Source organism: Bemisia tabaci, chromosome 6 (assembly GCF_918797505.1).
Source record: "Bemisia tabaci chromosome 6, PGI_BMITA_v3".
Lineage (NCBI taxonomy): Eukaryota > Metazoa > Arthropoda > Insecta > Hemiptera > Aleyrodidae > Bemisia > Bemisia tabaci.
Genome location: NC_092798.1, coordinates 31682999 through 31705985, shown reverse-complemented (window position 1 = coordinate 31705985; position 22987 = coordinate 31682999). Strand labels below are relative to the sequence as shown.

Below are 22987 nucleotides of genomic sequence, written 5' to 3'. Positions count from 1 at the left end.
AGAGGCCTCGAGCGTATGTACAAATTTAACTAAAATAAATGTAATGCACGGTATAAAAGTGACTCTTATTTTATAGACAGAATGATTTGGTTCAGACAGTGGGCGAGGAACCTGACACTGGAAAGAAAGTCTCTTGAATCCAGAGAATCTTAAAACATTTGACGAGAAAAAATACTCTTGATTCAATCGGATTTCTGTTTGAATCGAGAGCCAAGCCACTTAATTTAGGCGAATTTTCTTTTGATTCAAGCAAACATCCGATTGAACCAAGAGTATTTTTTCTTATCAAAATTTTTAAGAGTCTGGACTCCGGATCCAAGAGACTTTCTTCCCCGGTGTAACCGAGGGAATACGTGTATTGATAACAGCCACCTCCTTTGTTTACTTTACTTTCTACCGTCAAAGTTGTGTTTCCTGAGCGAAGTTCCATTGGCAATAAAATTGAAACGAACGGGGTATAGGGTTATGCACATTCCTATTTCGCAAGAAACCGCCTCGTGCATTTATAGTTGCTTAATTACTCGAGGATTCAAGTTTTGCACCGCCAAAAAATATTTTCTCGCAGTAAATTAAATCTTACTTTAACATGATGTTTTAACGTTTCTTCTGCTTATTCAATGGCGTCTTCGTGATTGATAATAAATTCCAAAATAAATGCCAAAAATAATGATTTATTCTTAAATATCTTCGGGGAGGCAGTTTTTTCCTAAATGCAAGAAACGCCACTAGCCGTTCCATAACTCGCAGCATGCAATTGTAAATCGAAAAGGGAGGTTTCTTTTTTAGCGGGGAACTTTGAGAATTTTTAATTGTATACTTCACTAATTTCTCTTCTGAATAGTGATTACACACACGACTCAGTAAAATTTTGGATAGATTCACACCGTCATATTTCTGTGAAAAATTGTATTGTTTTAGTCAGTTTTGTGACCTTTATCGAATTACATTCCTCCGTAGGGAAATGACGAAAGAAGGCGGCACGGTGGTTAAGTATACTTACTTAATTATGTCCTTCATTTTCACATGACAGGACAGGGTATATGTAAACGGTGCTTTACATTCGATGACATTTCTATGATACGATGAAAATTAAGAAAATGAAAGTAAATAACCAGACGCAAAGGGACTCACTGTGACTAATCAAATCGACTTAATCTTTTTTCATGTTCTCTTCTTCTCTCTCTGGAGACGCAATCGCCCTGGGACCCGATCCAAACGATTGGCTCAAAGTTTACAGCTACCTTGGGCTTAACGTCTCGCTTTCTCTCGCAGTATTTCTCGGGAGAAACAAAGCGAGAAACGGAAGGTCCCACGAATTCACCTTCTACAGAAAAAGTTAATATCCTCACTTAACAGAAATCAAACTGGAAAAAAAGGTTTTTACCAGCATTGTCCATCTGCTTTCAATCCTGTTGTAAGTTGATTGCAAACATTTATAATGCACACAGCTCCCGATTGAGTTCATTCCCGCAATTTGAAACTTTTAGTTGCTTTCTTTTCAATTCTAGTGAGTAAATAGAGAGAAAAAATGCTGCTTCGGTCAATTTTCATTTATTGATGACTACTGATAAGCCATAGAGAAAAAAGAAGGATTCTCGAAAATAGTGTTGTTTAGAGAAGGAAATCATATTTCAGAAAGAGGAAATGATTTAAATTATATTTTGCGTTGAATAACTCCGAAATAACGGACATCGCGGCTCTTTTCTTTACGTATTGTTAGAATTTAGAATTTTGCAGAAATGTTTACGCCATATTGATCCCACTTACGTCAATTTGTAAACAAATCGGAAACTACCGCCACCTCCTATTCACTTCCTCGCCCCCTTCTAAGTGGGGGAAGTATTGTCATCCTAATTTTCTCTAACGTTATGAACGCTGAAAAACAATGATCTCAGTTTCTACTGTTGCAAATTTCTTATCTGACATTATAATAAGTTCACGAAGAAAAACTGATTGACATTATTTCTAGGACTTTTTAATGATTTTTTCCCGCTCATACAGAACATTCTATGAAAATTTAAAACAATCACGCGCATTCATGTCGCTGTAAAAATTGAAACCAACGATAGACTTGAGAGACGTTGCAAACGCAATACGCGTTTTCCGCCTGATAACATCGGACTACCTCCCTTCTTCCCCAATTTGTAGCCGGCTTAGAGAGAAAAAATTCGGGCCGTCTCGTAAACGAAATCGATTCCGAAGGAAAAAATATCATGGAAAATGTCAAGAGCCTATGCTCGATTCATGCGGTCGCCGGATACGACGTTTGAACTTTTACTGGTTACGAGGGGGGGGGGGAGGGAATTAAGTCACACGAAGAATTCGTGGTATGTGAGCCAAGTAGTGGAAAGCGGGGCATGAGGACATTGGACATTGCACCGATGCAATTTCCATCCGAGCTGGGCGCCCTCGTGAGTGGGTTGGCTCTGCTGTCTCCGGATAGACCGGCGCGTAGGGGCTGTAAAAACAGCGTCTACGCCTGTAGGTGCTCAGGGGCACTTACGCGATTTTGACGACGGCGGGGTAGAAGATCGGAGCGAATTGATGGATGCTCCGAGCCTGGCAACAGGGGCATTTGGACCCAAGGTCAACGATCTCTTACCTTGTCAAGTATTCTTCAACTCTACGCCTCTGTCCTACATAACGTTTTCATATGGCTGGCGCATCATCGCCAAAAAAGCAGAAATTGAAAAACCCCGGATTATACCTTCATTAGTCGGATGAGTTAATCTGAGAGAGCTTATTTACGCACAGCGCACAGTGGATCGAGTCAATTGCAAAGTTCGGACATGGGATTTTGGACTACACTGGGAAAAAAACACATTGGATCTAGAGTCCAGACTCTTAAAAACCTCGGCAAGAAAAAATACTCTTGATTCAATCGGATTTTTGCTTGAATCAAGAACCAAGCCTCTTAATTTGAGCGGATTTCCTTTTGATTTAAGCTTAAATATGATTGAATCAAGAGTATTTTTTCTTGTCAATGTTTTCAAGAGTCTGGACTCTAGATCCAATGTGTTTTTTTTTCCAGTGAAAAACTGAAAATTTTGATGTTTATTTCGTCTTATTTTAAATTTTAAAGGATGCATTCAGAAGATTATTTCACGAGGAAATCAATGGACCATTTTTAAAACCTCAAAGTTTTGTATAAACGGAGTTATAGGCGTTTAAAATTTCCAAATTTTGTCCGAGCTCTCCTGTTGACTCGATCCCCTGTGCGGTGCGGCACACGTCCATTCATTATGCGAATACGAAGATAAATAATTAAGCTTTTTGTCCTATGCAAAGATTGTTTTCTTCTTTTTAAATCATTTGTATTCGCGAGGCAAGGCAACCGTGCTCAGGAATTTTTTCAGGCAGTTTTTAAAATTATGGCGCAGCAGATTTGTTGATGCCCTTAAATTACGTCGCTCAATGGACCACTAGACAAGGTACGAATTTACCTAAGCATTCTGGTACATGATTCTTAACCAAAATTTCACGTAGAACACGATTATCGCATGGAACATCACTGGTATCAACTCGTAACTAAGATGTTAATGTTTTTATTTTACATTGGCTACAGGGATTTGAATTGCTCGGTCGCAAGAAACTCAATACCTACGCGAGCCAAATCGCGCGCAGAACAACAGTTTTGGCGAACCTCTTATTCGAGCAATGTTCCCTCTCCTTCTTCTGTTTTTTAGAGTGTTGACAAAGAGCAACGGCTGAGCCAAAGCACCGAGATTGAGGTTGCCACATTTTTACACCGCAGAGACCGTTGCGGCAAAGTTTAGTGCGCGATTTAACTCACGTAGACCATTGTGTTTTCATGAGCGGGAGGTATGAATTCACGCGTCAAGAAACATTAGATATCTTGATTAGGAGTCGATTTCAGTAATTTTCCTCGCGCGAATCGTGTTCTACGTTAAATTTTGGTTAAGGAACACGTATCAGAGTGCTGAATTTCGTACCTTGTCTAGTGGTCCATTAGAAACGGATTTTAAGAGATTTGACGCTCGAAGGTGATGTGTATGGAACGGTCTGATGAAAATCCCTGGATTCCGAGGGCTTGTGTGTTCAGTGGTGGATCCAGAGAAAGTTGAGAGGGCGGGAGTCTAGAAGGATATCTGTTAGAACAGCGGCAACCTGAGGGCCTACCCCGAAAATTAAAGGAAAAATTTCTAGCATTCCTGAATTAAGAAACTATTTCGGTGATGTAATCAATAAAATTTTACTTTTGAAGCCGTTCGTCAAAGATAAGTGCCTAAATCTCCTAGGCCGCTCTCAAGAAATATGAGGGATTTTGATAAGTATACGTAAGTGCGTGCATTTCTTTCATCTTAGATACTACAACTGAATCAAGAATCAACATTTCGGTAGGAACAGCTCAAAATCTCTACTGAGACGACTCAATTTGTCAAAATTTTTCGGAGAAAGTCCTCCGAACCCTCCTTCAGCATGAGGGAAATCCCTCGAACCCTCTATCCGCAGATCCTCCGAAGTGGGGTGTCATTTTGTGTCCGTCCAGGACCCCCCCCCCCCCCCTCCCTTGATGAGGTACCCTTTTATCCCTCCACGAAAAGTTCTTAGTTCCGCCAATGACTTCATCGAAACAAAAAATTGTAATTTTTTTTTATTTAGTACCTATGTGCATATTCAAATTGGTTGATATGTTTGTGTTACTTGTCTACTGAAGTGGGTATGGAGCTGTTCAAGTTTACTGAAGCCTTTTTTTTTTTGGAGAGGTTTGTTTGTTTGTTCTCGTCCGTTACTCTTCCTCTCTTCCCCCATTTTCTCATCCTCTTAAAATTTATTCTGCCCGGGGGGGGGGGGGGGGCGACGACTAAATACATGGGCGGAACTTGGGGGGAAGGGGCCATCACTCCACAAAAACCTATTTGGCCCCTCCCTAGAAATGAAAGAAATTTTGCTGAACAGGCGGGCGGAATAGTTAACATCCTTGAATGTATGATTCGATCAATTTTTCGGTGAGGACAGCTAAAAATTGCTACCGAGACGACTCAACTTTTCAAAAACATCCTGGGGAAGCCCTCCTTACTCCTACCCCCCCCCCCCTTCTGAGCAAGGGACATCCCCAAACTTTTTGTTGGATATGGGAGAGTCACACACAGTCCTCGTTTGAATTCTCTAGGATAGACAGCTTTCTCAGTGCCCCCCACGACCCCCCTCCATCCCCCCCCAACAAGTTTCTAGTGCTGCCCATGACTAGATACCTCCTTGTCCTGTTGGATTTACTATTAACTGGATTGCTTGGATTTTGCACTCAACTGATGCTAAGCACCATTATGTTTCTGCAAATTGTTTTCCTTAAAATGGACTGAGATTTAAATCTTCAGTAGCTTAGAGCAAAGGCTCACTGAGACGGTTCCTTTCTCAGTTAACAGTTCCTGAATAGTTAAACAGCTGTGTCTCTGTTAAACAATGATGAATGAATCATACAATTACTTGGGGAAAATAAGAAGAGTGCCACAGAGGAAAGATTTGAAAGACATTAATTAAAAACTTGAAATTTTAGCCATTCCAAGCAAGCTTTCCTATTGATGTAAGTGCTTCATGAAAAAATCTAACATTTACCTACAGCTCCCTATTTCAGCTCAATACTCACTTTTCAAGTGTCAACATTTTCTCATGGGCAACAACACTCATTTTAGCATACTGTTGGGCTAATCAGCAGCATGTTGAGCTGCTGTTTTCATTCCGTCAAAAAGAGTTCTCCAAATCGAGTGATTTATGCAATTATCAACTGTCATAGAGTAAATCTTTTGACTACCTATTCATGATGTATTAAATGAATTTTTTTAAACAATAGAGATGGAAAGTCTTAGATTTTTTGTAGACCATTAGCTTTTCTATTTAGAACGGGGGAAAAAACTTTGTGAACTCCTTTGTAATCTATGAATCTGCACTGCATATACTCCCAACAAGCATTTCAGTTCTAAAATTGTTTCCCATCTCACAGACACTCATTATCCAGCAATGGGAGCTATTGCCTCAAATATTTGAACCTTTCTTGCACTGATCAGAAGAAAATTGCTAGAAATAGCTTCCGAAGTCATTTCATTGGTTTTCAGTTTGCGCTCTTCGTATTTTCGACTGGAGAATATTTAAAGGAGTAGTTTCCAGCTGGGAAAAGTATGTTAAAAAAAAGTAGCCACAGCATTTCTTCTAAAACTAGGTACACCTAATGTTGTGACAACATATTTGCACACATTTTCCAGATGGGCGAAGTATCTTCGTCAGGGGCAGGGGTTCGGTGGGAATGGGATGGTTGTTATCTATGACAGCTCTACAGCTCAATGTCTTGAATACATATGTAGTGGCTCTGGTCATAAGAAGCCCTTTTAGAAGGGGAAGCACTCTGGGGTCCGTGCAGGAACCAAGATGGCGGCCGTTAAAGATGGCCGCCGAGCGTTTTTTCAGCGCGCTATATCTCGGAAACTGCGTGTCCGATTTTCGTTTTCTTGGTCTCGTTTTGAAGCTAAAATGCTTCTCCAGAAGTCTACCTCATAAATTTTTTCGCCTAAGGCACACATAAACGGTCATTAGGAAAATTTTGAAATTTTGAAATTTCAACCAATTTTCAAGAGCGAATAATTATTTAACACGCGAGAAAATGGCGTTTTTGCCTTAAGTAACGGCGATGGGAAATTATCTGACGTTTAATTTGATACCAAAACAATTTTTTTGCGTCAAAAAATGCACCCGCTAGAGCAATTTAAGTGAGCGTCGCGGTACGCGGTGCGCGGTGAAAACGGCGGAATACGGGCAATTAACGCGCTACGCAAGTCATACGCGCGCTATATCTCGGCACATTCTCGTCCGATTTTCATTATTTTGGGCTTGTTTAGAAGCTATGTTGAAAGTCAACGAGTGTTACGGATATACTTGCGTTTTTCCTCCGACTTTTCCGGGTATTTTCCAAATGAATAGATAATGTTCAAATTGCCAAAATTTACAACGACGAATAATTTTCAATCGGGTGGAGAAACAAACCTCCTCTCGTGATTTGTAGAAAGATCATTTTCTGACGTTTAAAATGATACCACAACCATTTTTGTGCGATGATAAATAAATCCATGAGCTCAATTTGAAGCGCACCCCCGTGGCAAGCACTTTCCGTTGGTAGGCGTTTTGACCCGATTCGTCGCCGCGCCGCGCCTTATGCAACCTAAGTGGACGCGACTTTGCGTGACTTCCCGGATTCTAAGACAGATTCTTGATAAATTGCGATGTACAGAGGGTTATCTCACTTCCCATAAAACTTAATTTGTTTATCAAGATGAATTTTCATCGGTATAGTTGGTATATACGGAGGGGAAAAGGGACAGAAATTCGTAAAAATCAACATGATGATTGAAATACTCGGGGTAGCAAGGAATCGTGTCTTTGCGAAGGAAGAACACCAGGAATCTTCCCGCCTTACAAAAGGGCCGCTACGTGCATAAATTATTCATTAAGAAATAGAAAAGATAAACAAAAATTAGGTTCTGAGTGTACAATTGAGATGATAGTCAAGCTGACTGATTCTTCAAACTCTCACAAAAATAGAATAGTAAACTGAAAGAAAATATCATCAGCATAGGCAAGGCCAGGTTATTTCGGCCCCCCTATCACCGGAGAATGATTAGAGCGTTGAAACCCCTCCCCCTCTTCACCATACAGTTCAAAAAGCCTCTCCCTGAAATTTGTTGTAATTTCAGCTATAATCGGACGAATTTCGAGGTCTCCGTGAGGACATTTTTTTGTTGATTTCCGTACAATAATAACGGTGTTTTACATATTCTCGGTATAAACTACTTCCGCATTCTTCGTTTCAAAGATGTTCCATTTATTTAGTCCTCGTCGACCTCTCTTGTTTGTGAAAAATCGCAGGAAAAAATTAGGAAAAATGCCAGAACAATCTTAATTCATCAGTAAAAGTCTATACAAAGTAAAGTATGCTAATTAGCATGACTCTATGAACGAATTAACTTTTTCATCTTCTCAAAAATACACAAATTGAGAAAAAATACAATTCCATTTTAAATCCTTTGAAATATGCAATCGAATAATGAAAGAAGAAGAATATAGCAACTGAATGAGCAAGGGGTTTTCATTACAGCCTGTGTGCCATAAAAAAGATAAATGTCATTTACAATATTTACGATTATGTCTCACTTTCTGATTTAATGGTCGATATGAAGTAACTGAATAATTTAAATGGAACAATATTATTATTTTCAACTTAATATTTATTCAATTTGAAAAAAAAACAGAGGATTCATGAGCCACTGTATGTGGCAGAGACAAATGTATGACGGAAGTTCTTTTCCGCCGAACAGCACTGCTCGGGAGGGCAAGATGATACTAATTTCGATTCTAGGGGAGTCAAGCCCTCCATGCCCCCTGCTCCAACTACGGTCATGATCATAAGTAGGAACTTCAAATTAAAATCACAAAAAATTTAAATACTCAGAAAAAATGTCAGAAAAACATTCTATTACTTGTCATTATCTTTATAAATCATTGCAATTGGTGCAATTTATTCGATATGATGATGTACAAATATTCTTTGCCATACCTCCGTTATTGAAGGCTCCGTTTTGTGCCAGAGATATCATAAAATAACCCCATCGAAAACAGCTAGTCAATCTTTCAGGCCATTTCATATCACGTCTTTACCAGACAACAAATACCCCAAGGCCAAAAGAGAATACGCTTTCATGTTGATTTTTACGAATTTCTGTCCCTTTTCCCCTCCGTATATACCAACTATACCGATGAAAATTCATCTTGATAAACAAATTAAGTTTTATGGAAGTGAGATAACCCTCTGTACATCGCAATTTATCAAGAATCTGTCTTAGAATCCGGGAAGTCACGCAAAGTCGCGTCCAATTAGGTTGCATGAGGCGCGGCGCGGCGACGAATCGGGTCAAAACGCCTACGAACGGAAAGTGCTTGCCGCGGCGGTGCGCTTCAAATTGAGCTCATGGATTTATTTATCATCGCACAAAAATGGTTGTGGTATCATTTTAAACGTCAGAAAATGATCTTTCTACAAATCACGAGAGGAGGTTTGTTTCTCCACCCGATTGAAAATTATTCGTCGTTGTAAATTTTGGCAATTTGAACATTATCTATTCATTTGGAAAATACCCGGAAAAGTCGGAGGAAAAACGCAAGTATATCCGTAACACTCGTTGACTTTCAACATAGCTTCTAAACAAGCCCAAAATAATGAAAATCGGACGAGAATGTGCCGAGATATAGCGCGCGTATGACTTGCGTAGCGCGTTAATTGCCCGTATTCCGCCGTTTTCACCGCGCACCGCGTGCCGCGACGCTCACTTAAATTGCTCTAGCGGGTGCAATTTTTGACGCAAAAAAATTGTTTTGGTATCAAATTAAACGTCAGATAATTTCCCATCGCCGTTACTTAAGGCAAAAACGCCATTTTCTCGCGTGTTAAATAATTATACGCTCTTGAAAATTGGTTGAAATTTCAAAATTTCAAAATTTTCCTAATGACCGTTTATGTGTGCCTTAGGCGAAACAATTTATGAGGTAGACTTCTGGAGAAGCATTTTAGCTTCAAAACGAGACCAAGAAAACGAAAATCGGACACGCAGTTTCCGAGATATAGCGCGCTGAAAAAACGCTCGGCGGCCATCTTTAACGGCCGCCATCTTGGTTCCTGCACGGACCCCAGAGTGCTTCCCCTTCTAAAAGGGCTTCTTATGACCATAAGAATGATCCCTGAAAGCGGCAATTTCCAATCTACATTCTCAACTGGATTTAGTTATCTCGTTGAGCCCTATTAGGGAAACGGTTGTTTGTCTGGTATATAACTGGGTTCTACTGCACTCCAGTGAGTAGGAAGAACTTATCCACATATGGAAAAATTGGATATCACAATGTTGTCCTGATCAACCGAGCATACATTTTCTTCTGACAGAATTTGAAAATTGAGAAAAAATACCTATGACATGCCGATATAGCAGTTCCAGTGGATTCCAAAATTCTGAATCTTAATGTAGAGACGAAATACCTAAATGTTCTTTATCGTCAAACTATATTTAAGTTAGTCCCCGATCGTGTAGGTAAGCAGACGTTTTTACCGTGTTTGAGGCTCGAAAAGGCCTTTGGTTTAGATTTCTATCAGCATAGAGTAAGTGGCAATAAGCAATGGATGAATAGATTTTTCCAGTTTTCCTCCTTGGATACCATCCACGATTTAAAAGGCAAACCAGGAGAGTAAGTCTTCCATATTGTGTAGATTTAGAGAGGAGAAACCCTGTTATCAGTGCAGTTGAACTTGGATGTAAACAAACAGTAAAGACCACCTGCTGAATGATCAAAACAACAGAATACTCCTTCAAATAGAAAAGTAGGGATGGAGGAGGTCAAGAAGACTCGGAGAAATCAAGCAAAACGGAGTTTACAGCTCTTGGCATGCTGCAATCCCAAATTTGGGCTGAAAGAATGGTAGTCAAGGTGATTGACAAAATGTTCACTTACGTTCCGAGCAACTCCTTGAGAATATATTTGTCCTCGACTGACGGCATCTTGTCAGTTTTCTCGTCCTTTCCGTCCTTTTTCCTTTTGGAAGGATCTCTCCTCCCAAACAGAGGCATACTGATAAACACAACGAAACGCGAGTTGAAAGAAGTATCGTAACACAGGAAACTGCTATCAGCTGCTGGTCTCTCGCATGACCGTATCAATGAGAAGAAACACTACATCCTTATCACTTGTCAGTATGACACTTGCGCGAACTTCGAAAAACAGCGAGATATGAATATGAAACGAATACTAGAAATTAGCACACTAGAAAACAAACGGCACGGTGAAATGATTCAATGTCTATGCCACTGACATTCCGAAATCCGAACGAAGAACGGTCCACGATCGGGCGACCTCGCGGAACGAAGTACTAACAGGTCCTACAAGATGGAGGTATTATCACGATCCTACAATCCGCTGTGCAAAAGCAGTCCGAAAGTAATTGGACTGTATTCAGGCTGGAGCTGGTAGTACTCCTCGTTGCAGCGCACTCTGGCGAGCAACTTTCGAATCTCACACTAGCGCTCCAAGTGCATCCGTGCGCCAACAAAAAGCGCCCGCAAGCACAAAGCTCAGATTATTTTCTCCTTTTACGCACGCGTATCGATTTTCCTCTACACAGAGTTCTCAAGGCGCCACGTTAAGCCTTATATTCTCTTCTAACTTCTACGCCACCGTGCGAGCGCGACATAATTACTAGGGGGATGGGCTGCATACTTTTTTCATGTAAGTCTCCTTTTGCAATTAAAGGTAAAAACGTATAAATGGGTGAGGTAACTTTTTTTTGAGTCGAGAAGAGATAAAATTGAACATATTTGAGAGCTCATGACATTACTAAACTGAGATTTCAAACAATAAGGCGGAGAAAGAAGCATGCTATGCAGGGATTGCAGGGTCATGACAGCCGGTAATTTTTTTCCCTCCTTAATTTAATTGTGCGGATTGGGCTCAAACTTTGGGCCTTCTCTACCATGGAACCCCCTCTGATTTACCTATTCTTGTCACTTCGTTTCTTTTCACTTTTCTTTTCTTTTTTTTTTTTTTTTTTTTAAAAAATAAAAAAGGACTAATTTTCAAGTATCAATAGCTGAAAGGCTGCTACCTCCTGCTTTGGTTGTATAAAAAGATTTTCTTTTCTTTATTCGCCAAATTTCGGTTCTTAGATTCCCCTTGCGATCCTTGGGGTCCCTAGATAATCCCTGTAATTTGCATACTTAAAAATACATGGGTGTTAGGGAAGATTTCATCGAAAATTTCCTTGACATAGGCTCTGAGAGAGGGGGAAGGGGTGGTGGGATGAGGCCCAAAGTACTTTTTGCAAGGGGGTCCAGCAAGAGTCCCTTAAGCCACTCTCTTTATGGAAAAGCATTGTAATAAGGGAATTGAAATTTCCCGATAAAACAAAAAAAAAAATTAAGAAAGATATTGGCCAATATTTCATAGGTACTACATTTACGAGTCCTGAATAATCATCTTAAAGCATGTGATTTGGTCCACTTGTCCATTTAGAAATCTTGAGTCCATCACCTGCTTTTAAAAACTTTTTCATCAAGATCAGATCTTAATTTGAATTAAAACAGGTTATCTTCTTATTTACCCTATCTGCTTAGAATCTGAGTTGCTAAGAACATGGCACCCTAGGTGATATTTCCCCTCTCCCATTTGTCTTTTTTCATAAAATGCAGCAGCCCTACCCAAGTTATTGAGAGAATGACATGATAAAACTTTTGTAACGCGTCCACTCTATTAACAATATGAGGCTGTTGGTAAAGGAATAGTAAAACAGTAAAAATAGGGTAAAAATTCTTATTGATCAAAGCACTGCCAGATTATATAAATGCTTACAATTGAACTAATTTTTCACAATACAGACAAAATAAATTTACAAGATTCAAGTCAGATCAAATTATGTGATACACATTGTAAAATATATTTATCCTATATGTACACTTTCGCACTTGACATTCATAAAAACTTAGAGTATTCTCTGAAATATTTCTGACCTTAAAATTAGCTTTATACAGTTATTTTACTTCTGGCAGTTTCTGCCTGAAAGTCTTTTCGAGTATAAAAAAAATTATTGTTCTTGCAAAACGAAAAGTACAACATTCAGGTAAAAAAGGAAAAAGAGTTTTGATTAACGAAGATATGAAGTAACAAAGCAAAAATAATTTTCTGCATCTTGTACTGATAGATTGCATTATTTGAAGATGAAACATCTATCATTTTAAAAAAAGAGACTGCTGGTTGGACCGACTGTGACTGGTTGGATTTAATCTATTTTTAGGAAAGAGATAAACCATTGCTTCTTAAATGAAATTTGAAAAATGCTGATAGAAAAGAAAATAAGTTTCTTGTAAAATAAACCTATGAATTGTTTGTATAGGAACAAGGGTTTCCCCAGCTATAGGCATTGAATAATGCTCCTAAGGGCTGAGGAAAGCAGCAGAAACTTTCTGTTTTGGACAAATATTAGGTACTTTTTTTTAATTATCTAAAAGCTTTTACTATCAAAATTCAATGTAATGACCTGCACATAGGCCCAATACTTTGACTAGCATGCTGATCAGGATAAAAAATAACCATCACTATTTTGCTAAGACTCTAATATTGCGATGTTCGCCTGCGCTGAGGCAATTACGGTCGGGTATCGTTGTCGGGTGGCTCCACAGCCAAAAAGTGCAGGCAATAATTCAGTGTGACGTAATTTGACTAGCATCAGTGTATCATCATACAGATTGGCATGTCGAATATTATGTTACATCTTTTTAATGGAGAATATACACAAAAAATGTTTAATACTTTATCTGGGAGTGCTCACTGAGATATACTTCCTGTATTTTTTACAATTTTTTTCTGATATACGATATACGATATTGTACAAAAATATTCTTAAAAGTGAGAAAATATACCGCCTTGACACATCATCAGGCGGCATACCCCATTTAAACACATGTATTTTAGCAGATTAGGTCATTTGGTCATAACTCCTTCAATGTAGAAACAAGGATAGTTTCATGCTAAGTTCACTCGATAGTTTCCATTTAAACATTAAAGTCATTAAATTTTAGACAACTACAAATTCTCCATTTCTGGATAAGAAATAAAGTGTGGTAACTGTGAACAACCTACTATTATTTAAAAGCTGCCAACAGTATGATGACTGCTCTCAGAGGACCTCAAAAATGCTGGGGAATGAAGAGTGAAAATTTAGAGTTCATTCAGCTTTTTCGTAAAGCATGAAATCACAGTATTTGGCAACTTCACTGAATTAAATCAGTTTGATATCGTTATAGACACATTAAAATTAACTGGAAAAAGAAAATAGTACTTTGTGATTTATTCTAGAGCCCTCAGGATGGATAACATCCGTTTGACCTCATTTACATTTCATGTTCCAACGATAAATCTTCATTACTTCAGACTACCATTTTAGATCTCCTATAGTATCTCTGATTACTTCAATTTTGATAATGGCTTTAATTTGACGTGCATATCGAACAGTGTGATACATAGAAGTAAAACCTGAGGATGTGCTTCAAAACCGATTACGTGAAAATGATTTTCACTTTTTTTATTTCTGGAAGTTCAAGCTATAAAGACAGAACAGGGGGGATCATGGGGGAAGGGACTTGTCCTTCCAGATAACTTTGGTACTCCTTATTGTCATTATAAGTTTAAAGTTTAATTCAAAGATGCATATCGACGGTGTAAGTCGGCAATCACATAACTCGGTTTGCGACGTCGCAGACTTCCTGTCATACGTTATTTTTTAAATGGAAAACTACTCAACGGCAATTCTTTAAAACTTCCGTGATTTTTCTTCTCTGTGCAAAGAAAATTCTGCATAAACTTCAAGGAATGATGTCAATTTGTTCTCTTTAAAAAAAAAAAAACATAGAGGCGGAGATTTTCAGACACCGCAAACGAGTTATGTGATTGCCGACTTACACCGTCGATATGAGCTGATACGATTGTGAAAGGCATATTGTTTCTTTTCTTTAAAAAAAAACTGATGCAGGAATCTAAATGGAAAAATACTAATCCTTTCTAAGAAGAGAGAGGGAGAGAGAGAGAGATGTGTTGAAAATTGTGTGACTCTCTCATAAATCTAATCAAGCAGGCATTTGCAAAGGTTGTACCCATCAAGACTATAGTGGAGAAAACCACAATGTATTCTCATTAGACCCAGGATATCATCCACCAAGAACTTCCATGACCAATGTTCAGAGGGTCATTTATCTGATGATAGAAGACAAATACTTTTGCTTTGGATCAATGTAGTTAATTCATACTAATCCATGAGTACAAACAACCAAAATTTGATTCAGCTGACTGGACAACTCACTCAAGTACAAGATTTTGGCCACTAAGGGCACTTATCTAAAGCATTTAGTCTCTTCCTCTCTTTCTTTGGAATACATCTGTTGAAGATAGAATGATTTAATACTGAGAAATATCGCTAATTCCAGCGACAGGATCAGACAGAACACACGAAAGAAAAGTTACACTCCTAACAGTTTGATACAAACTACAATCGTCGACAAATTTCCCCCATTTTTACATGAGAAAAATTTACAGGGCATTGGATAAGATTCAATGTTTTTTACACTCGCAGGATTTCAAGTGCTTTATTATAGCAGATGGCTATCCAGTCTGGTTGGGTTGCACCCCATTGTATTTGGTTGATTTCGCCTTCTGCGGCAGTGTAGGCCAGGATCGGATCTTCAATTGCTCTTGGCATTTGCTGGATGTCCCATATTAATGCTTGATGGTCATCACCTAAAAGTATCAAAATTCACAGACAACATTTAAAATAATGGTTCAAGTTGAGCATTACATACTGTTAACATTGCACAAAATTTGACTCTGTTGCAATGGCGTCAGGTTGCAGCAAACAGTCGGTGTACTGGAATTTTGAGCACTCCATATTTTCATTGCTTTTCAACTCGAATTACGATTGTTCGTAGTCTAAATTGGATAAATTTTCCCAAATGAAGTCCATCCCGTGTAGGTTCTTTATTTAGAAAGCTGTCTTTTACTTGCGCATATCTACTTATTAGAGCTGAGATATCCCTGCAGTTCTGAGTCTTAGTTGCCACTGTTATTTTTTAGTGTAAAAGAAATGTATTTTGCTCGATTTTCTGAACAGCAGTATGATTATGATTTAGAATGATGACTTTAGTATGCTTCGTTCATCTTTGAGGTAAATATATCTCACAGGTAAACAGCATAATTTAAATAAAGTGGTTTTTTCATTGTATTTTACTGAAAATCAAGTCGGTGGCTCGTCTATTGAATTAATTCTAGAGTTCTAGTTACAAGTGTAACCAAAGGGAAGCACTAGCATGGTGGCAACTGTGGTTTGAAGCATTTGCATTTTGCCTTTTTGGCATGTTCTTCTAGCCTACGGCAACAATAAGTACGCAAAAACATGTTGACAGTGAACATGTTAATGCAATAGTGTAACAAAAATTACAATTCATTATTCATTCACTTCACAGGGAATTTTCCCTTGTTGCATTTAAATGGTGCCATTTATTCTTGTTATGCTTCTTTCTTAAAACAAAAGGTTTACACCTCAACATTTATTTGGGACAGAATATGGTTCCCAGTCTCGTATAGGATTGAGAGTATATTAGTGTAAGCTGTGGAATATTAAAACGACAATTCTTACCTGCTGTGCAGATGTGGCACGAAGAGTGTGGTGCCCAGGCGATGCCATTCACACACGCTCGATGGTTGTTGAGTCTTGCAACTGGAGTGCATGGAACTCGAACGTCTAATATTATAACCTGGAACAATGAGGCATGGTTTGAAATCATTCCATCCAAATTGATAGTATGAGGGTGCATATTAAAAAAATGATTCTTCCAAAAGAAGAAAATCAGAACTAATAGGTACCATTATGTATCTCAGTGATTTTGGTTACTACAATCTATGACACAGAAGTCTTTTTTTGGTTCTCAGATTTCCATCAAAATTTAAACTTTAAATTAAGGTAAAATATACTGCAATTCTCTACTTGGAAATATGGACTTTCATTTCTCAGTAGTATGAGCTTAAAAACTTCGGATGCTGAGGGTTTCATAGGAGTTAAAGAAGATTCAAAACTACCAGTGACAGGGGCTCATCCATCATAACGCTTAACAAAAAAACAGGTAATTTTATGATCTCATTGGAGGACTTATGATGAAGATTTTTTTCTTTGGAGGAGGGGGAGGTGTTTTCGATGAAGTGCAAGATTACATGTTGACGGTGAGGCTGCAAAAACGTGAATCACGTTTTGCGATGCTCCAGACTTCTGGTCATAATTTATTTACTTAAAAGAAAATATTTGATATTGTTCCTTGAAGGCTCGTTTGATTATTCCTTTCTGTGTGAGGAAAAATCTATGAAAATTTAAAGAGATAATGTGAGATAACCATCCTCTTTCGATAAAATACGCATTTGGAACACCGCAAGTAAGGAATGTGTTTTTGCAGTTTCAACAGTGATATTTTGGACACACTGAATTTTTAATTGCTGTCTCTCATGGCTTAAAGGAAATGTGGAAATATAATTTTTTTTTTGTTTCATTGTCCTGAATCAGTAAGTATAGAAATGCAAAGATGTTTGCTAAGTTTTAAAACTTGTGCCAGCTTAGGTGAAAAATAAAGGTTTATCATACCTCACAGGCATCCATTGCCACAGTTGCTAAATAATTAGGATCCTGTTTATTCCAGGCAAGCCTTAACAAAGGTGTGTGTTGAGGGTCTTCGTAGATGATTGTAGAATGTTCCAAATGCCTCAGGTCAAACATTCGAACGGAGCCATCTGCACCCACTGACGCAAACATGTCTCGTCCACCACCCGCTCGACTGAACGCAATATCGTAAACTTCTTTGTCGTGGGCGATCAACTGTGTCTTCACGTGACCAGCGACTGAGTTCACTCGACCAACAACCTATGAATAATTGAAATTCACCCAATTATTTCAAGAGAAGTTTTACTTTTTGATGCAGTTTTAAAATCTTTGAGTTTGTATCATTCCAGATCTCAATTGTAAATGTTTGGAAAGAGACAGATCTTAAGATCAGCTGATGAATGTTATTGTTTTGATAAACTTAAAACTACAGGCTGATTTTCTGGAAATTCTTGTTAGCTATTTTAAAGATTATCATTGATTTTCATTTATTATGTTTGTGACATATATTTAACTGATAACCATGCTAAGAAATCACTTGAACATTAATGATATATTCCTGTACTCACTGGGATCCACTTTCAAGGGCTTTTGGCATGCTCAGCATCTTTTTTAAGTTAAATACTACGGTGAAATACCATCATGAGCAAATTCTCCATTAAATACATAATGCTCTAGGGAGAAAGGGGGATTGAGGAGAGCTTTGTGCCATTTTGTTATTATGTGCTAAAGGAGAGAGACCTACCTCACGAAAGCGTTACAAGGGGGAGAAGGGGGTCAAAAAATTTGATATTTAGCATTAAATATTTTATGAATGGCCCCTATGGCTGAACAGACTTATGGCTTTCAGAGACAAATCAATGTCAAGTGTCTTAGATTGGTAGTCGGTGAGCCTATAGTTAAAAAAAATATATGTATTTTTATTTTAAATCGTTTTTAAAGCTACAACTTTGAATTGATTTTATGGAACATATAAATACCTGGGTTGTTTCAAGCCCCCAAATCGTGCATGTTGTGTCAATGCTGGATGTTCCAATTAAATTTGGATCAACTTCATTCCAATCAAACGATGTAAGGGGGGCACAAAAATCTGAATTCTTGTTCTGTAAAAGATATTGATGTATGAGTACAAATACTTTTTCCCGACACATTATACAATGGGCCTGTTGCAAACTTTTGTTAGAGCAAAACTAAGAGTTGTTTCTTATAGATAATGCCTCAAAAATCACGATGAGCGCATCGGCAAACTCTGAAATGCACTCATAACTCCACAATCTGCGTAAGAAATTTGCGGTTTTTTGAGCTTCCCGCTTCAAAAACGATACTACGGCACAGGTGAACATTTTGTAAGAGGAGTCGTTCCATCGTCGGCAATAATCATCATAGCCGACGCCAATCCGCCAAAACACGTTTGATGGGACGAGATAACACCTGAACTGGATTAGACCAGATAACAATCGGTGTGTTAACGTTCATATTTTCCACGCCCGAATTGATTGACCTTGAACTCTCCTTGAATTACGCGCGGAACTGCGTGCAAGCGTCGGCCATGATGAATATCGCCGACGATGGAGCGACTCCTCTAACAAAATGTTCACCTGTGCCGTAGTATCGTTTTTGAAGCGGGAAGCTTAAAAAAACGCAAATTTCTTACGCAGATTGTGAAGTTATGAGTGCATTTCAGACTTTGCCGATGCGCTCATCGTGATTTTTGAGGCATTATCTACAAGAAACAACTCTTATTTTTGCTCTAGCAAAAGTTTGCAACAGGCCCATTGACTGGAATACAGAATTGAAGCAATAAATCTTGTATCTTTTTCTTCAAATCAGAATAACTAAGGTTGTGTCATTTAGCTCCTGACACTTTGAATCCTGAGGTTTTATTTACTTTTTGTTTGGACAGTCTTGAGGTTGCTGGACCTATTTTCTGCGGCAGTTTGAAACACTCAAAATTGAGCTGGCAAGCTAAACTTGTAAAATGATATTTAAAACTGTCCTTGTGCAAAAGATGCATTTTTGGAATTTCATTAATATTTTATCTTGTTTCCAAAATAAAAATGAAATACCATTTGAAAAAATGATAAAAATTGACAAATTTACATGCTGAAAACCAGTTTTGTTGTATTAATGGAAATCTGCAGCAAGCATGAGCAATATACTGCATGCAGAGGTACAACTCTTTAGGATGCCTACTTTGATACCTCACATTAACTCGGCAGACAATATCGATGACAAGGATCTCTCAGTTCTTCTCATAAAACTTCTATCGTTGACAGTGATCTTATAATTAAATACTATCAATAGAGACTGATAAATAATTCTTATTATGATGAAAAAAGTAAAAAGATTTACATTGTTGAGTACACATTCCAGTCTTGTCTCAGGTTCTCCTGCTCGCCAGACCCTTAAGTAGTCCCCACTTGTAGCTAATAGATCAGGAAATACACCTTTCTGCAATCAGACAAGATCAAAAACTCAAATTAAGATGAACAAGACTTACAATTAGAGGTGGGCACATTATGAAATGAATGTCTGGGAGATTCCTTCTCTTGAGTAAATGTGATAGAGTTAAGAGAGAAGCAGGACAGCTTTTTATCAAAACCCAAATTAAGGACTGTTAAGAAATTATTGAAAGATTTCAAGTACTGACAAGGATGTAGAAAAAAACTTTCGAGCCCTTAAAGAATGGTTTTAAATACATATTTTCCTTCCAGTACCTTCTTTCTTGACTCCCTACACACACAAAAAAAGGGATGATGTATAGACATCACGAGTTAACATTTGAGAAGTCTCCGTAGTAAAAGAAACAAGTCAATCCTCCTAGACATTGTAGGAGAAATGATTCGATAATGCAAAATTTGTAGACTCCCTGGTACAAATAAGAAATTTCATATAGTTTGAGGTTATTCACTGACTTGAAAATTTGAAAGAAAATTGAATTATATTCAAACCCCTCCCAAGGTGTCACAAGAGGGGCACACTTTTCTAGATCTCAGCAATTTTCTGCAAGCATTGGGTTTTTGAAAAAAGGTCGACACACTGATTGAAATGTTGTTATGTTTTTACAGCATAGTCTGATTTTGAAAATCGGTCAACACAATGCACTCATTAAACTTATGTTACATTTTTTCCACGCTCCAAACAAAAAAGGTGAAATAAGTATCTCTTGCTGGAACAGCAAATAAGGAGTGAATGCGAGCGAACACTGTATGACTGCACTGGAGACACAAATATGATTTCTCACTGAATAATTACTTTTCTTGGGTTTCTATCACATGCTTCATTAAGTATAAAGACAATCTTAAGTACAAATCTTATTGTGGACACATAATGTGAGTCAGTAATTTGACATTCACATTTTATCATTATTTGTCAAAGACGTCAACTTACACTGTCCGGTATCCACATAATTTTAGTGGTGGGGTAAGGATGATCGAAGGTTGATTTCGGACTAAATTCTGATGAGTCCTCGTCGAGTGATACAATTTGCACTTTGTTATTGTATTCTTCTACAAAGCTGCCAAGAGCAAGCCTGGAAAGAAAAAAAATTTTAACATTTTCAAACAAATTTTGAGGACTAGAAAATTCCATGAAGACGAAGATCAGATCGTAATAGAAATTAACATTAACATTCAGTGGCACAGGGAGAGCCCACTAAAACAGCATGGAATGCATCTACTGCAATGTGAATGACCACTTGAAAGGATAAGAATCCTGACTACTTGAATGGAATATTTGAGATGTTGAACAAATTTTCAAATATTTGTTTGTCTGTGGTCATGCATATCCTGTATACTTCTTAGGGAACAGCATTCAATTACATGCATGTATTAATTAATTATCTATTAAAGGTGAGGTGATCACAAACAGACCAGGAATTATGTTTTAAAATAAAGGCCTCAAATATAGGTGAGGTTTTACGGGGAAAAAACTAGAGCAACAGTACCTGAATCGTTTGTCCGGCCGTACAGACCAATTCATGCTGTAGAGGGGCCATGGGGCTTCGTATTTGTAAATTTCCTTCCTTTTAGGTGTGGCTCCGTGGACAGCCATAATTGAGTCCCTTCTTTAATCTTCAGTAGCTGAAACAACCATGCTTTTGAGAGTGTCATTCATTTTTGTGCATGAAGATAAAAGAGAACATGCATCACACTTCGGAAAATCTTGAAAATGTGTAAGTAAAGGAAAGAGGGGAGCAGATTAAATAAGAAAAGGTGAGATTATTCAAGGGAGCTGTTCACCATTAATTTACAATTCATAAAACAAGGCATTTGATTGATAAAAAAAAAATGGCAACACAGCCTCTACTGTATTAGACACTGGTGTATGAACAAGAGTGGCAATAGAATTTTCCGCTTGCATGAATGCTGCATCTTATCCTGTTAGAGCATCATCACAAAATGCCAGTTGGATATGATTCCCATTGAGAGGTGCATCGTATCTTAGTTTTGTATCAAAGATAATGTGTAACAGCTAAACCCTGATTTAATGCAAATTGAAATGCTCACTTCTCTTTCAAATAGTGCTTTTCCAAACCCAAGTCTGTAAGGCCTTGTTCACAGGAGCAAGGTTCGAAGAACTTCGGGTGAACTTTTGGTAACTCAGCTATAATTTGTTTCTTGATCCCAAGTTTATGGAACTAATTCACCCGAACTATTCTCATGTGGACAAGGCCTAAGAGTTGGTTGTAATAGGGTTTGTAGAGAAGCTCACTTCAAAGGGCTTTGTTTAACCATGGACCATAAGGGGTTATCTGCCATTCCAGGCGTAACCGCTCAACGACCACCTCGGAAGAGCAATTAGGAGACATAATAGTAACATGAATCATCGCACCTCACTATGGTGCAAATTGAAAAAAAAAAAAAAAACCATTTACAGTTGGTAGTCAACCATCATTGAAGAGGTACTGACTAGAGTCAAGAGTTTGTAAAAGTGCCTTTCCTTGATGCGCTTATGAATCCCATTTTCATAGCTCGTACCTAGAGATACGCAATTAAAATGGAGGTTTGGACGTAGCTAATGACTATTCATCTAAACACGACAGTATGGAGATTTGCCCTGTGAAGGAAGTATGCGCTGAATGCTTAGCTTCACACTTTAGGGTTACAAATGATGAGTTACATTGAGTACATGCCTGATAGCTGTCATACAAAGTTTGCGCAGTTCTACACTGACTGCATTTCCTACATGGAATGAAGCTTGAGAGTGATCAATGTAAAATAAGTTATTACTTGACCCGGTGGCATTGTCACCTCCAATGAGGGGTACGAGATTGTACTTGGGTGTTATACAATCTTAATTGGTTTCAGCATGAGATTAATTTAGTTGGTGAATATTGTACGACGTTTTCTGGGGACATTTGGCGACAGTTTTTCTTGATGATTCTCTGAAAGTAAAATATAAATAATTGTAAAGTAGCTAACCTATCTCCTTGGACTCGGCTCAACACAGCAAAATCGAAGACATTCCAGCGGTGTTACGAAGTTCCATGAATACTTGCATGCGTGAAAAATGAGACTTAAAATTTTTGAGGTGTTACAATTTCATTTTAGAATAAATTGGTCCCAAAATTTAGGAAAAACAATAGGAAAACTTTAGGAAGAACGACCACAGAAGCTGCAGAATGCACAATCAATCCAATAATCAAAATAGAAGGATTTCCCAGACTTCTCACCAGTCCACTGCATCAACAAACACCGACACCGAATGTGCACCATCAGGGTTGCCGTGTTTACTATATATCTAGAAAAATAG

The 22987-nt window shown here is 38.1% G+C and overlaps 2 protein-coding genes across 2 annotated transcripts in view; both read right to left on the bottom strand.

Annotated features, from left to right (window-relative positions):
• LOC109043989 (calcium/calmodulin-dependent protein kinase type 1) overlaps window positions 1–11007 on the bottom strand; it is a 241963-nt gene extending 230956 nt beyond the window's left edge. Inside the window, 1 exon segment of the mRNA XM_019061422.2 lies at window positions 10504–11007. Within this exon segment, the coding sequence (XP_018916967.1) occupies window positions 10504–10619 (116 nt within the window). The 5' untranslated portion in view covers window positions 10620–11007.
• A 3769-nt stretch (window positions 11008–14776) lies between these two features.
• On the bottom strand, window positions 14777–22889 carry wap (DDB1 and CUL4 associated factor wap). The gene is made up of 8 exons (XM_019062052.2): window positions 22657–22889; window positions 21180–21315; window positions 20624–20765; window positions 19586–19684; window positions 18214–18336; window positions 17219–17494; window positions 16226–16343; window positions 14777–15330 (listed from the first exon to the last, which is right to left on the bottom strand). Exons 2-8 carry the CDS (start codon window positions 21284–21286, stop codon window positions 15155–15157), a joined length of 1041 nt encoding a protein of 346 aa, XP_018917597.1. The 5' UTR covers window positions 21287–21315; window positions 22657–22889; the 3' UTR covers window positions 14777–15154.
• Window positions 22890–22987: the final 98 nt, after the last annotated feature.

Excerpts from the sequence above, each read along its gene's own strand:
- wap (XM_019062052.2), bottom strand. The coding sequence starts at position 21,286 with ATGGCTGTCCACGGAGCCACACCTAAAAGGAAGGAAATTTACAAATAC. Across the intron at positions 19,685-20,623 it reads TTATGTGGATACCGGACAGT|AAAGGTGTATTTCCTGATCT; the intron begins GTAAGTTGACGT and ends GTCTGATTGCAG. Across the intron at positions 17,495-18,213 it reads GGGGGCTTGAAACAACCCAG|GTTGTTGGTCGAGTGAACTC; the intron begins GTATTTATATGT and ends AATTATTCATAG.